This window comes from Plecotus auritus (assembly GCF_963455305.1).
Source record: "Plecotus auritus genome assembly, chromosome: 9".
NCBI lineage: Eukaryota > Metazoa > Chordata > Mammalia > Chiroptera > Vespertilionidae > Plecotus > Plecotus auritus.
This window is the reverse complement of record NC_137783.1, coordinates 32111594-32128966: the sequence shown is the minus strand read 5'-3', so window position 1 is coordinate 32128966 and position 17373 is coordinate 32111594. Positions and strand designations below refer to the sequence as shown.

The following is a 17373-nucleotide window of genomic DNA, read 5'->3' as shown; positions in this document are numbered from 1 at the left end:
GGCTAAAATTTCTTGATTCAATCCCTTAGTAAATACTGTTATTACTGTACATTATTAACTGCACATTTTTCAACATTTTTACTGTTTAAACTTGGTTGAAACCACTATCATATTTTACCTATATCATTGCACAAACTCATTACTTGCTCTCATGTTTCTATTCTTCCTACACTACAGTCCAGTTTAATTGTAACAGCCAGTGATTCAAATGTAATTCAGCTCCTGTTATTTCCTAGTTCAAAATCTTTTAATATAATACCAATTTACTCAGAGAAATTTTCAAGTCATATATGAGACCCTTGATTCTGGCCTCCAGTAACCTCATTTTCTACTCTTCTCTCTCTTACTCATTCAAACCCAATAATACTGGCCAAGTTGCTTTTGTTCAAACAGACAGACGTGCTCTTACTTAGAGATTTGGCCATGGCTCTGCTTAGAATGTTTCCTCTCACAATGTAGCATCATGATATAGTATCAAAGAAGAACACACACATACCTTAAAAGGCTATTAAAATATCTTGTATTTTTTTCAAGAAAAGTGAGATTATACTACAAACCATGTAAGAGAGACAGTGACCACTCCAAGCAAGAATTGGTGGGCCTCTAAACATCCAATATTTAGCTATTTGCCACATGTGGCTTCTCAGCACTTGAAATGTAACTAGGTCGCATTAAGATGTACTGTAAGTGTATAATACATGCTGAATTTCAAAGTCTTGGCATGAAAAAATATGAAATGTCTCCTTAGTAAGTTGTTTTATGTTGATTACATATTGGAATGATAATATATTAAATACATTGTGTTAAATGTATTATTGAATTAATTTCACTATTTTTCCTCTTTGAGTGCCAGAAAATTTTAAATTACATATCTGGTATGTATTTGAGGCTCAAATTATATTTCTATTGGACAGTACTATCTAAAGTGTATGGGAAAAATGGGAGAGGCAAGGAAAGCTAAGAGGTTTGTGATGAATTAAAATGACTTAGGAAATAATGTAACTTGACAATCTCTTGTTTTAGAATTCTAAGCTTCATAAATGTTACTTTCTCTTTCCTTTTTTTTTTTTACCATACCTAGTGACAAAAATAAATTTTCACAATAATAGGTATATTTTCTTTAAAATCTTTCATTAGTGATCAACACACAAAGAATAAAATTAAGCATTTTAATAAGCATAATTTTTATGGTTTTGTATAATAAACTGAATTGTATTTCTGATAATATTTGCATAGAAGCTATACTGGAAACAGTAACAAATAATACTCAGTAATGCTAAAGATTCAAATATCTCTCCTATAGATGATGGAAGAAACCAAAGACTTAGGGTTATAGGATTTTATTTTTTTGAAAATCAGAATTTAAACTATAATAGCTTACTCTTCATTTGCATGGTCCAACATATACACATTCTATATAAACCATATATTAATACTTTTAAAATATTTAAAATTTTAAATGTAACTTTTAACAGGTAAGTCTGAAACAACTAATTTTGGAGTTAAATACAGTAAGACATTTTATCTGAATTATAAATTTTCTATCTTAAAAATAACAAAAGTATGTTTTCAAAGGTTATTAAGATCAGAAAATCTTTTGGATAAATTGTAAGCTTAATATACATATATTCCAGAGGATGTGAAATCTTAATTTATTCTGTTGATTCAGTCAGAATGTAGCCCCTAAGCTTATTAACAAATTGAAAATTCCCTTTGAGTCAGTAATTTATCTTTCTGAGAAATTACTGACTATTCTTAAAAGGCAAATAATAGAGTTACTTACATCTGCTAGGTGAAATTTTGCTTCCAAATAGGGTCCTAGCACATGAGGTGATTGCATTCCAAAAGTTTACTTGTAAATAAACTTCAAAAGCTCAGAACATATATAAGGGGAAATTCTAAAAATCTGACAGCCACATGTAATAGATGCCTATGTATTTGTCATGGTAGACTTACTGCGTAATAAGAAAACTCCAACATTTCAGAAATTTAAACAAACAAATGTGATTTTTCTCTCACATGACTGCAATGAGAGTGTGTGTGGTTGAGTGACTTTCTCCACAGCTTTCCTATAAATGGAAACACAGGGACTCGGTTTCCTTCAACTTATGTTTTTGCCCTTTTCTATGACTTCTTTATTAGGATAGAAATTGAAAAAGAAGAAAAGACTCACACAGAAAATACTTAAGCAATTTCTTTCTTTTCACTAACTTTATATCTATCAGAACATCATATGGTTCCACCAAACTACAAAGAAGGTTGAGGAATCTGTTCTTGTTGAGATAACACTCCATGGCTACTGTTTGTTCCAGGCCATTTGCTTTTTGTCAGAATTCTTTCCTTTTCTTTTTTTCTTTTCTTTTTTTTTTTTACATTGTCTGATCCAGTGTTATAAGAAAGGAGGGAAAAGATAAGGAAGGGAAGAAGATAAAGAAGAAAGAGAGGGAGAGGGGAATGGACAGACTAAGGAAGGGAGAAAAGAAAGGAGAAAATAATTTTAGAAGTATCATATACATTTTTCTAGAGATTTTTGCCATGTAGACTACCAAAAACAAAAATAAGCAAATAAACAAACAAATAAACAAAACTAAAATACTTCTAGGTAATTTCTGCCTCTTTTTTCACTCAGGACCAATAAGAAAAAAAAATGTTACACAAAAACTGTGATAATCTATTTTCTAGTAAAATTAGATGTGTGTGTGTGTGTGTGTGTGTGTGTGTGTGTGTGTGTGTGTGTGTGAAGATATAATCAGAAAAATGTAAACATTGGTCCCAGACATCTATAATGAGTTAGGGATGCAAGGCTGTAACTGCCAATGTTCCATGTTTGCTCATAGCTGGAAATATGACAGATGCCTGGCTTAATATACACTGCAGAACACAAATGACTGGGCTCAAACAATGGTTTGAAAGATTGCTAATTAATTGCATTATTTCACATAGTAGTTTGGATTTCTTCTCCCAAAACACTGAATCTTTCAGCCAATCTGGACCTGTTTTCCCGTATGGCCATATCACTAGAGATGAGATAGTAGTTGACCTCTTCCGATGAGTCATAGGCTCTGATTTGTCACATTTCCACTTCTCCCTATTATTTCATGCTTTTGGCTACTTCACTCATTTAGATTACCTGTCTGGTCTTTGAAGACACTAAGTTTGTGGCTCCTGATAGGGCATCTATATGTAGACAACTTGGAACCTGTATCGAAAATACTTGCAGCATGAAATTATTTTCTAGTATAAATTATGATCAGATATATGATGCTAAATATGCCTAGTCCAGTGTATTCAGTTTATGGTCCTGGTACATTACATACACATAATTCTAATAGTGTCTAACTTACTTGCAAGACAATATGTGATTTGACTTTACATTTTTTATATCCATATTGGGTAATAGTAAAGAGCACATGTTCTGGAGTCAGCCTGCACTAATCAGTCCCAAGTTGTTATATGTTTCTTTGTTTATTAGTTTTCTTATTTTTAACTGAATAATAATCATAACTACCTGATATGGTGGTTGTTAGAATTAAGTGAGTTAAAGCCTGTAGTGTATAGAGGAAAAAAGTAAATTGTATGTTGTAAGCAGGTAATAAATGCTTTTATTTTTATTCCATTTTTCTAAATAAGAACAGAAAAAAATGCTATTAATGTTAAATGAGTAGGATGAAATCAACAGCTGTTAAAATTAATTTCAGCCCCATATGTAAGTTTACATGTATATTTGTCTTTATCTTCACAAAGTTGTCTTAAAGCAGACATAAAGACTATATATGATGATGCCCTAGTCGGTTTGGCTCAGTGGCTAGAGCATCATTCTGAGGACTGAAGGGTCCCAGGTTCAAATCCGGTCAAGGGCACATACCTCGGTTGCAGGCTCAATCCCTGACCCTAGTGAGGGCTTGTGTGGGAGGCAATCAGTCCATTGTTTCTCTCACATTGATGTTTTTCTCTATATATACCTCTCCCCCTCCCTTCCACTCTCTCTAAAAATCAATGGGAAAATATCCTTGGGTGAGGATTAACAACAACAAGACTATATATGATGGTTTTATTAAATGAATTATTCTAACTAACCATATCACAGATTCTTAGTCACAATGACTAAATGATCTCTTGAGATTTATAAAATAAAGGCTGTGTTTTTTTTTGTTTTTCTGAGTGTTCTTAACCTACCTAATTAAAAAACAAAAACATCTTTTATGCCCTAGTTAATAATGAAGAAAGGCAACAAACACAAAATCAACAACAGTGGAAGTCACTTAAAGTTCTGTAACTTCTAAGTAAACAACAAATGGTCTGTCATTCCGAACATAGCCCCGACATCTAATGAAAATTACATGACTGAAAATCATGTATTCCTAAATTTAAAAATGAAAACCACTGTGTGAAATGCAGAGTGGAGAAGAAATAAAAAATGATCTAATTATAGAAATGTTAATGAGTAAAAGCCAAACAACTTCTGTTTTTTCTTCTTTCAGGTCTCTGTTGTCAATCAGCTGGACATGCAAGTCATTGTTTCTAATGTGCCCCCGACTCTGGTGGAAAAAAAGATAGAAGACCTTACAGAGTAATGAATTTTTGTTTACTTACGTATTTATTTTCATACAGCTATAATTTTTATTGGATTAGGTAATTTTAATCATTATAATGTTCAGTTTAAACATATATTTTCTCACACTGTCTTAATAATTTAGCTTGCTGTTTTCCTGAAGTAAGTAGTTTTATTTGAAATATGAGGAGGTTCTAAGAGTACTTTCAAATAGGACTGGAAATTAGATGTAAAAAGATATTAATTTGGAATGCCTTGATTGATGCATCAACATAACCTCAAATGCAGAATATAAGAAATAAATCATCACATTAATTATTTTAGTATATAGGATGTCCCAAAAAATGTTTACACACACTTTGAATAATTATAAAGGCAGTGTTTATTGAAACACACTTCATTTTCAAAATTGAGCTATCAGCTGTTAATGTGTATATACAATTTTTTGGTCCCAAATTACTCAAATAGCCCAATATCTAATAAGCGATCCAGCTAGTCCAGGGATGCTATTTCTCAGAGTGATATACCTAGATGGCTAAAGTTTATTTTTTTCAAAAACCAATTTTAAATGATATATATTTAATTATTCTAAAATATATGACATGCCCATCTGCCTTGAACAGAGTACACTGAATATGTTATTGTTTACTCAAAGTTGTGATTATTTATTAAACAACTGGCCTTTAATAGTCTGAGTGCTCTCAAGGATTATTAAAATGTCTTTACTCTTTTACTCTTAACTACCCTGACCTAACCTGCCACCATTTCATAATTTGTAAATTGGTATTTATTTATTATTATGTCTTCTATTGAATTTTGGTTGACACATGCCAATTATCACTGTTAATCTGCCTCTCTCTAGCAAAATATCTCCTACTTATAAAGTCCCAGGAGAAACTTCAGATAGGTAACTAAACTATCAGTAACTATGTGTCAAATAAAATACAATAGGCATTAATTAAGGCATGAGTGATCCCCTTATAATGAGGCATAGGTGTTTTGCAACAATTATTTGTTGATCTTTTATAAAACTGAACCATTGGATGTCATAAAAATTTTCCTACAAATGAGGTGACTGTCAACATGTATGCATGGAATATTGATAATACAGTGTCTTGTTTACCTCTGAAAGTATTATATATGCTTAACTTTTATCAAAATAATAGCTAATTACACCTGAAAATTTTGGAATTATACCTGTCTTTTAGCTGCTTTAATGTCATCTATTGGGGTAGGCTTTCTCTGATTACACTGTCCAAAAGAGATGACATTCTCTTCAACCTCTAACCCAGTGATTTTCAACTGGTGTGCCACAAAAATTTAAAAAACATCTAATACCTGACTATATAGTCAGGGCATTGACCTCTTTTCCCAAATAAAAAAATGACAACAGCCAACACAACAGTAGCCAACTGATGTGAATGAATCAAAATTATACCTATTTTTTTTTTGTCAGATAGGCAAAAAATATAGCATATTTTTTAGAGTGCCACAGAATTTTAGTAATTAGTTTATGTGTGCCATGAGATGAATAAGGTTCAAAATTGCTTCTCTAACCTTTTTTTTTCTTTCTTTTTCTTCAGAGTATTATCTAATATTTTTATTATATGTCAATTTCCCACTGGGATATAAATTCCATGAGAACAGAAAAATCTGTTTTTCACTGCTATAATTTCAGTTGTATAGCAAGTACTCAATGCATTTTACAGTTATAAATTTTGTAAAACCAAAATAATAATGCACCTTTCATCATATTGAGACGATTTATGAAAACTGAAAAAAATGGCAGATAAAAGTATCATTTCATAGCAATTTATATGACTTATTCCTTTTAAGTGGATATGAAGATATGAATGAGAAAAACCAGTCAACTTTCAAGTCTTGAAAGAACTGTATCACTATGAAAGGAGCTGTGACTTTGTATAACAGGTTTCGAAATTCAACATTGGGCATATAATTTAATATTTCCCAGACTCAGTTTCACCAGCCTATATAATAAAGCGCTAATATGCTAATTAGACTGAACAGCAGAATGACCATCCGGACGACCTTCCGGACGAAGCCAGGGCTGCGAGGGCCAGCTGGGGCTGTGAGGGCCAGCAGGGGCTGCAAGAGCAGGCTGAGGCAGCTGGGGCTGTAAGGGCCAAGCCCCTTGCGCGAATTTCGTGCATCGGGTCTCTAGTTGGTTGATAAGAGCTAATAAAACTTATATCCAAGAACTGTGATAAGAACTAAATGATATAAGCCATCTCAGACAATGGAAATCATGAACACTTAATGAATAATAGATACACAGAAATGAGGTTAGTAGCCCAAAGACTGTAGGATAAGACAGGCCAGAGTTTGGATTTTCTACTCAAAGAGCAGGTAGTGTAGTAATGGAGCTCAGATTACAGACTCAGACAAGTTTGAATCCTCCTATAGTTGTGTGATTTCTGAGCAAGATATTTAACACGTAAGACCATGCTTCCTCACCTTGTATATTGAAATAAGGATGTCAACTTTGTGATACTTTAGATAAAATTAAATGTAAATTTTCTGGTACAGTAAGTCATAGCAGGCATATGACTGATTTCTTTCAATAAATTTTTCAAAGCCTGTATTATATTAGAGATTCGTAAGCTCACAAATTTTTCATCTCTTTAAAAAAATGCACTTTTTTTAAGAGCAGTTTTATAGTGGCAACAAAGTTGAGCAAAAAAATTCAAAGAATTCCTATATGCTCTCTCTCCCCATGGATTCCTATAGATTCCCTGCATTTTGTACCAGATTGATTATAGTCGAAGCTACACTGACCAATTATTAGCACTCCAAGTTCATGCTTTACATTAGGGTTTACTCTTGATGTTGTACATTCTGTGGGTTTGGACTAATGTATAATGTCATGTACCCATAATCTATAATAATAAAAGCATAATATGCTTATTAAACTGAAGATCCGAACGACCTTCTGGACTTCATTCCGGATGAAGCTGCTGTGGCAGGGGTCGAGGCAGAGGCGGTTAGGGGTGATTGGGCAGGCAGGCGAGTGGTTAGGGGTCATCAGGTAAGCATGCAGAGTGGTTAGAGGTGATCAGCCAGGCAGCCAAGTGAGTGGTTAGGAGCCAGCAGTCCCAGATTGCTAGGAGTCCCGGATTACAAGAGGGTGCAGGCCAGGCTGAGGGACCCCCTCCCCTCCATGTACAAATTTCGTGTACCAGGCCTCTAGTTATAGTATCATCCAGTGTAGTTTCACTGCCCTAAAAGTCCTCTTTGCTCCACCTAGTCATCTCTCTCCTCCCCACTAACCTCTGATCTTTTTACTGTCTTCACAATGTTAGCTTTTCCAATTTGTTCATTAAAAATAAGAATTTATTGTTCCAGTGATAGGACTAACCAGCACATTCATTTCCTGTAGACATTCTTAGATGACAAGTCACAACATCATCAAAGCCATTTTTTATATTTCCCATGAGATATCCCTGTCCTATGAAGTGGAAAACTAGAATTCCATTTGGTCATCACTTTTATATTTTTTTCTTAGGAAGACCCTTATATGAGGCCAAATCATAATCCAAAGTTTCCTTGGTAAGCATGAAACAAGTACAAACTGGGAGAGTTGATAAAAGGAAAACATAATGACCTAATATATCCATTTGGTGGTGGAAAATTATTTGCAAAGGGAGTCAGTATCCTTTGATGGCTAAGAGCTCAGTGCCTAGAAAGTAGGATGCTCACAGTAAATGTTAGCTGCTACAGTGATGCTAATGATTGCTCTTCACTTCCCTGGAGTTGGCTTAAAGGGCTCTACTGAATTTTTTTATTACTTTTGTTATTTTATGCTTATAGAATTAACCAATACCCCTTTGTAATGAAACTCACCCCTTTTTAATCATATTAACATATTCCAGCTAATCCAATGCCCCCCTACATATGGCCTTGCACATCTATGTTCTGAAGTATTTTAGTTTTACCTTAGGATTTATCTCTTTGTGAGTCTGTCTCTCTTACAAATTCTTGAGATTAAGGAGCAGGAGAAATAGCTGGAAGGGCAAGATCAGTGACACTTGATAATGTAACCAACAAATGATTGGCAATAGTGTCTAAAGAAGAAGCTAAGAAATATTTACCTTTTGTCTTCTTCCTTTCTCCTCCCACTTCACCATGAAGTCCCAATGAGTAAAAGAAGTTTGGGATGCTAAAATTTAAATTCTTAAGAAACTACAGAAATGGCATTTTCAAAATGTATAAATTAAAGATTTTAGAAATATTGTGTTACCATATGAATTGGAATTGATAACTTAGGTCTCAGAGTTGCTCAAACACTACTCTTACTTTCTAAATACAATATGAAAAATCAATGATAGAGAACTTTATTCCCGTAGTTAATGCTTTGATGTGGATGAATCTATCTTAATGAAATATTTATAATACATCTGAAATGTGTCTGGAAATTATAGCTCCTGGTATAACAAATCATACTTTAGTGATTATAAGCCTATATAATAAAACTGAAATATGCAAATCAACCCAACGGTGGAACGACCGGTCGCTATGATATGCACTGGCCACCAGGGGGCAGACGCTCAATGCTGGAGCTGCTCCCTGATGGTCCAGTGCACTTCCACAGGGGGAGCGCCACTCAGCCTGAAGGTGGGCTTGTGGCTGGCAAGCAAAGCAGTGGTGATGGGAGCCTCTCCCACCTCCACTGTAGGCAGGCAGTAAGGAGAGAGGGGTCCCAGGCTGCAAGAGCCCTGGACTGCGAGAGGGATGTCTGGGTGCCGGCTTAGGCCTGATCCCCTTAGCCAGAGGCGGACAGCTCCCGAGGGGTCCTGGATTGCAAGAGGACGCAGGCCAGGCTGAGGGACCCCTCCCAAGTGCACAAATTTTGTGCACTGGACCTCTAGTATGGGTATATTTTTGAAGGTACAATCCTACAAAATTTATTATGGATTGAATGTATGAGAAAATGCATGAAACAATGATGATCCTAGGTTTGGGTCTGAGCAAATGGAAAAAATGAAAGTTGTTACTTTAACCGCTGAAGAATTTGATAAAATTATACATGTGATAGTAATAGTATTCTGTAATCATTTCTGGTGGAAAGACAGAACTAATTCTCAGTTAAATGCCAGACTATAGGAAAGTGTTTTTATCCTGTGGAACATCATAGAGAGGGTATCTCCTCAGGCCATGAAAAGAAAGTTTCATGGTACCAAGAGCATTACTTAACATATGGTGTGTGTAGAGTCTCTATGGGTCTATACTAACAGAGGAAATAAGTTCAGAATATCAGGAGAGCCTGTATTACATATCCCTCTGGCCATCTGCAAAGCCTATTGATTTGTTTAGCCCAGCTTTTGAAGAAATATTGACAAGTACCTAAAATGGACTCCCTATGTTACCAGCTAAATATAAACCAATTTCCTGAACAAAAGGCTAAGTAGAGTTTGTAATGATGAAATCTGAGGAGTTTCTTTAACTGTAGCAACAAATATCTAACATCTATGGCACTTTTTTTTCTTGCTGGGTTTTGTGCCATTAATTAGTGTTATTCAATTAACTTCTCACAGAGACCCTTGGAAGTAGGTCTGAGTATTTTCTTCATTGTACAGATGAGTTCTCTGAAATTCTGAGAGGTTGAATGTTTTCCACAAAGACATAGTAGTGGTGTAGGTTTAATTTGGACTTACATCTGTGGACCAACAGCAGGCTGGGTTCCTAAATATTCCCTCTGTTAATGTTTTAGGAGGCAAACTTAATTAAAAATCCAACATCTTTTCTTGGGAGTGAGCTGAGCACACAGTGCCAGAAACTCTTATATGGTAATTTTAGTTTGGCTCATTCACACAGTTATGTAATTGAGAAGATGGCTGCTGTAATATTTTAGTGTGAAAAATAGCTATGAAACTATTTCAGTTAAGACTACATTTAATTTTTTTATAAGGCAATTTCTAATTGCAAGTAATTGAAGATACATGTATAGGTAACTAGATAAAGTGATGTTGTAAATTAAAATTTAGGGGCATCTACTCAAAACTTGGTTTGAGAATAAATTAGTTAACTGAGCCACTTATATATTATTATTCTTAGTTTAGATTTTTAAAAAAAGGTTTTGCATAGAAAAAGTTTCAGTTAAATTTTCCTTTCAATATTTAAGAAAATTGTTTAAATAAATAATTTTTATATTGGACATTAATGATGTGGTAGCACAGTAAAACATGTTATATATATTTATATGTAAATATATATAACAAACATATGTAACACATAAACATATTCATATATTTACATAAAATATATACATGTATTTATATTTATATGCATATAAAATAAACATTATGTTAATTATATTAACACTAGAGGCCCGGTGCATGAAATTTTTGCATGGGGGTGTGTCCTTCAGCCCAGCCTGCACCCTCTCCAATCTGGGACCCCTCAAGGGGGTCCTAAACGGGCAGTCGGCCTAAACGGGCAGTCGGACATTCCTCTCACAATCCAGGACTGCTGGCTCCCAACTGCTCGCCTGCCTGCTTTCCTGATTGCCCCTAACTGCTTCTACCTGCCAGCCTGATCACCCCCTAACAACTCCCCTGCCAGCCTGATTGATGCCTAACTGCTCCCCTGCCAGCCTGTTTGCCCCTAACTGCCCTCCCCTGCAGGCCTGGTCACCCCTAACAACCCTCCCCTGCAGGCCTGGGTCCCCCTCAACTGCCTTTCCCTGCAGGCCCAGTCGCCCCCAACTTCACTCCTCTGCTGGCCTGGTCACCACAAACTGCCCTCCCCTGTAAGCCTGGTCCCTCCCAACTGCCCTCCCCTGCTGGCTATCTTGTGGCAGCCATCTTGTGTCCACATGGGGGCAGCCATCTTGTGTATTGGAGTGACGGTCAATTTGCACATTATTCTTTTATTAGATAGGATTAGATAGGATAGAGGCCTGGTGCACAGGTGGGGGCCTGCTGGTTTGCCCTGAAGGGTGACCCGGATCAGGGTTAGGGTTCCCTTGGGCCGTGGGGCAGCCTAGGCAAGGGGCCTATGGTGGTTTGCAGGCTGGCCACACCCCCCCCGGCGACCCAAGTGGAGGCCCTGGTGTCTGGGATTTATTTATCTTCTATAATTGAAACTCTCTAGCCTTGAGCGGAGCCAAGCCTCCTGCTTGCTCCATGGCCACAGCCATTTTTGTTGGGATTTATTTATCTTCTATAATTGAAACTTTGTAGCCTTGAGTGGAGGCCTGAGCCAGCTAGGGTGTGCAGAAAGCTTGGCTTCCTCCATTGCTGGGGAAAACCAAGCCTACTGCTCGCTCCGTGGCTGCAGCCATCTTGGTTGGCTTAATTTGCATGCTCGCTCCTGATTGGCTGGTGGGGTTGGCTTGTGGATATAGCGGAGTGATGGTTAATTTGCATATTACTCTTTTATTAGATAGGATACTAATTCATTTGCACTGCATTTACTTCTCAGATCAATCAAATGCAGTTCTTTGTTTTGAAACAGTCTGCCATAATCAAATGTTAATCTGCTATGCATTTGATTGAAGTACTTATATTTTATATTGATATACTAGTGGCCTGGTGCATGAAATTTGTGCACGAGGGGGCGTGTCCCTCAGCCCAGCCTGTACCCTCTCCAATCTGGGACCCCTAGGAGGATGTCTGACTGCTGGTTTAGGCCCGATCCCACAGGGATTGTCAGTCAGACATTCCTCTCATAATCTGGGACTGCTGGCTCCTAACCGCTCACCTGCCTGCCTGCCTGATTGCCCCTAACCACTTTGCCTGCCAGCCTGCTCGCCCCTAACTGCCCTCCCTTGCCAGCCTGATCATCCCCAACTGCCCCCCTGCCAACCTGTTCGCCCCAACTGCCCCCCCTGTGGACCTGCTCACCCCCAACTGCCCACCCTTCCAGCCTGCTCACCCCCAATTGCCCCCCCCACCGGCCTGATTGCCCCTAATTGACCCCCACTGACTGCCTGCTTGCCCCTCATTGGCCCTCCCCTACTGGCCTGCTCAACCCCATCAGCCCCCCCCCCCCACCAGCCTGATCACCCACAACTGCCATCCCATCCTGGCCTGATCACCCACAACTGCCCTCCCCTCTTGGCCCCTAACCGCCTCTACCTTGGCTCTGCCACCATGGCTTTTTCCAGACAAATGTCAGGAAGGTCTCCTGGAAGGTCTCCCAGTCTAATTAGCATATTACCCTTTTATTAGTATAGAGGCCTGGTTCATGGGTGGGGGCCAGCTGGTTTGCCCTGAAGGGTGTCCCAGATCAGGGTGGGGGTTCCCTTGGGGGGCGGGGTGGCCTGGGTGAGGGGCCCTGTGGTGGTTTTCAGGCCAGCCACTCCCCCATGGGTTGAGGGTCCCTGCTGGGGGTGTGTGGCCAGCCTGGATGAGGGGCTGAAGGCTGTTTTTAGGCTGGCCACACCCACTTCTGGGTGGGGGTTCCCACTAGGGTGCCTAGCCAGCCTGGGTGAGGGGCTGATGGCTGTTTTCAGGCTGACCACGCCCCCCAGCGGGGACCCTCACCCCATGGGGGAATGGCCAGCCTGGGTAAGGGGCTGAGGGCCGTTTTCAGGCTGGCCACACCCCCCAGCAGGAACCCTCACCCCGATGGTGGCGTGGCCAGCCTGGGTGAGGGGCTGAGGGCCATTTGCAGGCTCCTCTCTCAGCGGCCAGCCCAGGTGACCCTAGCCTCCCTCTTGCTCCAGTCTTCTCTGTGGCCACTACCCACAGGCCCCTTTTTCAGCGGCCAGCCCAGGTGGGCAGGAAGCTTGGCTTCCTCCGTCACCGGGGGTGACCCAAGCCTCCCGCCTGCTCTGGCTGGCTCCATGGCCTCTGCCACCTTTGTCCTGCTAATTTGCATATTCCCTCCTGATTGGATGTGGGCGTTGCGGGGTGACGGTCAATTACCATTTTTCTCTTTTATTAGTATAGATTGCTTCCAAGAATTTAGGTTCAAGGCAAATTTAAATGACTGGATTTTTCTATAATACAAAGTTTTATCAAACTCTATCATGAGCAACCCTGCAACTTTAAACAGAATACAAAATTAATGATCAATACAATTTCAGGGTCTAGTAAGACCAATTAGAGTAGGACTAGGGCAGTGGTCGGCAAACCACGGCTCACAAGCCACATGTGGCTCACGAGCCACGGTTTGCCGCTCTGTTGACTAATGGGTTTGCCGACCACTGACCTAAGCATTTAAAAGAGGAACACTGTGGCTCAGTAGTTGAACTTTGACCTATGAACTAGGACAGTGGTTGGCAAACTCATTAGTCAACAGAGCGGCAAACCACGGCTCGCGAGCCGCATGTGGCTCGCGAGCCGCGGTTTGCCAACCACTGGACTAGGGAAATTGGACAAGTGTTGCTACCATGAGAGAATTAGAAACATGACCGAGGCTTTGGTACAACTGGATCTTAAAATGAAACATGCATACTAGTTCTAATGTGATTGAAATAGACTCAGGCAAACTTCAGCAAGTGGAAATTTATTGGAAGGCTGTTGAGTGCTGCCAATATCAATAAAGGGATTGGAAAAAAAGGCTGGAAAATAGTCAAGAACAAGGGCAGCTGCAGAGGCTTGTAAAGCAACAGCAGGTATAGTTGGATATGCAGTTTCTGTCTGGTGCACCTCCAGTGCATGACTTCCAACCCTTTAAAAATTTTGAGTCTTTGCTCTGGCTAATGTGGCTCAGGTGGTTGGTCCACTACACCAAATGGTGGCGGATTCAGTTCCTGATCAGGGCACATACCCAGGTTGCGGGTTTGATCCCTGGGAAGCAACTGATCAATGTTTCTCTCCCACATGGATGTTTCTCTCTTTCTTCTCTGTAAATCAAAAATCAATAAAAAATTTAAAAAGAAAAATATTCTTTGACTCAAGAACCAAATTCCAGAGAAAATGAAATGGCCTGCTCTGAGTCACATGCAGCCTTTGATGGCATAGGATATTGGCAGGACGGGACCACTGATTAAAATCCTACTAGATGTGACTGTTGGAGACAAAGCTAATTCTTCAAATTAGGGAAAGAGTGTAAGTGCTTTGCAGCTAAAAAGCTACAATGTCCACTTGTGAAATGGAGGCATTAATGCCTTTTTTATCTATGCCTTCGTTTTGTGAATCTTATAAGAATTAAGTACAATTTTTTTGGTATAGAGAGCACAGTCCCAGGCATGTAACTACCCATGAAGGAAACAACTGATGTAAGGAGCACTGTGCTTCACAGGATGACATTTTGTTACCAAACGGATGGTGAGGAATTGATGATGACTTACTTGTTATTACTGTTTTTATTGCAAGAAAAAAAAATTTAGAACTTATTTTATAGTGTGTTTGAACAATTTTTAATCAAGCAGTTCTGACCAGAATTCACACAGATTAAAGAAGAGAAAAGCAGCTTATGCAACTGGAAATTTTGCAACTTCACGGTTGTTTCACTGTGGGAATAGGAAATCAAGGAAAGGAATATTGAATAATCTTTTGTTTTATATGTAGATGTTGAGTTTGCTCAACATCTTTGCATATTACCTGCTGTGATTCATTTAATAAGACTAAGTAGTGTTTCTGAAGCCCAGTTATTAAGTTCATCTGCGTGTGCACTCTGGCCAAAAATTGCAGGAGCAAGAGTTTGAGGTAAAGAAAGGAATTAGTTTATTAGAATTGGCCAAACTGGAGCTGGCCTAGCTCATGCATTGAAAGACACAACTTCCCAATGACACATAGGTTATATGTTACATAGGGAAAAATCACAAGACCTCATGGATTTGGGGTTCAGGGCACTGTTAGGAGCTGATTGGTCAGAGGTGAGATAAGGGTAATAAAAAATTCAGGTCTTGAGAGCTACTCCAAGATCAGCTTCTGTGTTCAAAACCATTTTCAAGGAGAGCTTGCTAAAGGGGCCATTCCACTTTAGTGCTGAGGAGTTGAAACATAACTTAGATCAAGATGTTATCTTTAGTACAGAGGATGTGATTCAGTGGTTGAGTGTCATTAGATGGAGCAGGTCACAGTTCTATTCCCAGTCAAGGCATATGTCCAGGCTGTGGGCTTGCTGCCCAGTAGGGGGTATGCAGGAGGCAGCTGATAAATGATTCTCTCATTGATGTTTCTCTCTCTCTCTCCCTCTGTCATAAATCAATAAAAACATTTTTTTAAAAAATGTTATCTTTAGCCTGCCAGGGCCTAATACCTGTGACCATTAGTCAGAATGGGGCTATCTGCTGCCACAGGGGTCAGAGGGTGAGTTACTAAGGTCAGATCAGTGAAGTGTGCTGAGAGAGAGAAAGAAAAAAATTATAGTTTCAAAACTACAGTTTAAATAAACTCAGAATTATGAGGTCCCTCGGTTTCACTGGGAGCATGACAAACAATTTCCTTTAGCTATCTACTTGTACCATGTGTCAAAAACAAATCTGGACTTTAGAAGAAAAGAAGCTTTATTTAAAAGATTAATCGGGGAGCCCAGGGTAGGGAAGACTATTGTGATAGGGAGAGCTCCTGCCAGCACTTAAAGGTTAGGCAGAAAAGGGCTTTTCTTTTATAGGGAGGAGTAAACAAGGCTAGAAAAAAACCTGTGTGGGCAAGCAGGATGATCACACAGATCAAAGAATGTTTTACCTTGACCTCACTGCTATGGGAGGGGCCTTTTGGGGGAGAGGGAGAAGGGATGTGGAATGCTGCCTCAGGTTAAGGGTGGGTCAAAGTTTAGAGGTCTGGAGGAAGCAGAGAGACTTAACCAGGGTTAGGTTAACAAGAATTTTGTTCTGATTGATCTATGAGGACAAAAAATTCAACTAATCACTTCTGCAGTAAAGAATGGGAATTTGCAGGATCTGTGACTGGCTTTGTCCTAGGTAAACAAAGGGTCCTCCAGGAGTCTTTATGAGCCTTATATAAGCCAGGGAGGGAAAGGCTCTTCTTCACAGTAAGCAGTTTCCTGGAATATAAGGGGGTGGGGGGAGACACTTCTTAACCCTTGCTATTTTTGAGGAGCACAGGAATTAGTAAAATTCAATATTGACAAGTATAAAAGGGAGTATTGTGTGAACATGTATTTATATCTCCAGGAATGTAATTAGAGTATTACGCTATTAGAGGTCTTAAAATACTATGCTTTCTATGGCAGGTATTAAACCACAGAGCAATAATGATAGTATAAAATATAGACCCCCATGCCTATCCTAATCTAAAACAGAGCCCTACATTATGTTTTTAAAAATTATGTTTGGGCCCTAGCCAGATTGGCTTAGTGGATAGAGCATCGGCCTGCTGACTGAAGGGTCCCAGGTTCAATTCCGGTCAAGAGCACATGCCTGGGTTGTGGGCTCGATCCCCAGTAGGGGGTGTGCAGGAGGCAGCCAATCAGTGATTCTCTCTCATCATTGATGCTTCTACTTCTCTCCTTCTTCTTTCCTCTCTGAAATCAATAAAAATATATTTTAACAAAATTATGTTAGGTACATCTACAAAATAGTTATTCTATAAATACAATATGAGGGGGAGAGAAGGTGACTAAAAGATTGTAGAAAAGAATCACTCAGAGCACTATTAGGACAAGCTTGTATTTGAAAATACCAGGCTTAGGAAGTCTCCCAAGGCCCTTGGGGAAGGAGGGCAGAATGTTTTATGGGGCTTTAGCAGGAGAGGATTGGCTGAAGTTCAACTAGTTTTGAGAACTTATGGATTAGCAGCCACTGTTTGGGTAGTCTGGAGAATCAATGCGGTGCAGGGGAGCAGGTAGAGGTCAAGGTCATGTGTAAGTGGGGACTAGGATATGTGTGGGCCAAAGTGGAAAATTTATGATGTTTCAGGAACTTTTGCAGAATATTGTATTTAACA

The 17373-nt window shown here is 39.1% G+C and overlaps 1 protein-coding gene across 1 annotated transcript in view; it reads left to right on the top strand.

The window, feature by feature from the left end:
* Nucleotides 1-17373, top strand: part of PCDH15 (protocadherin related 15) — a gene marked incomplete at its 3' end in the record, with an annotated part of 1266261 nt that overhangs the window by 1213773 nt on the left and 35115 nt on the right. The window contains exon 32 of the mRNA XM_080641959.1: nucleotides 4482-4570. Coding sequence (XP_080498085.1) covers nucleotides 4482-4570 — 89 coding nt within the window. The remainder of the gene's footprint in view (nucleotides 1-4481; nucleotides 4571-17373) is intronic.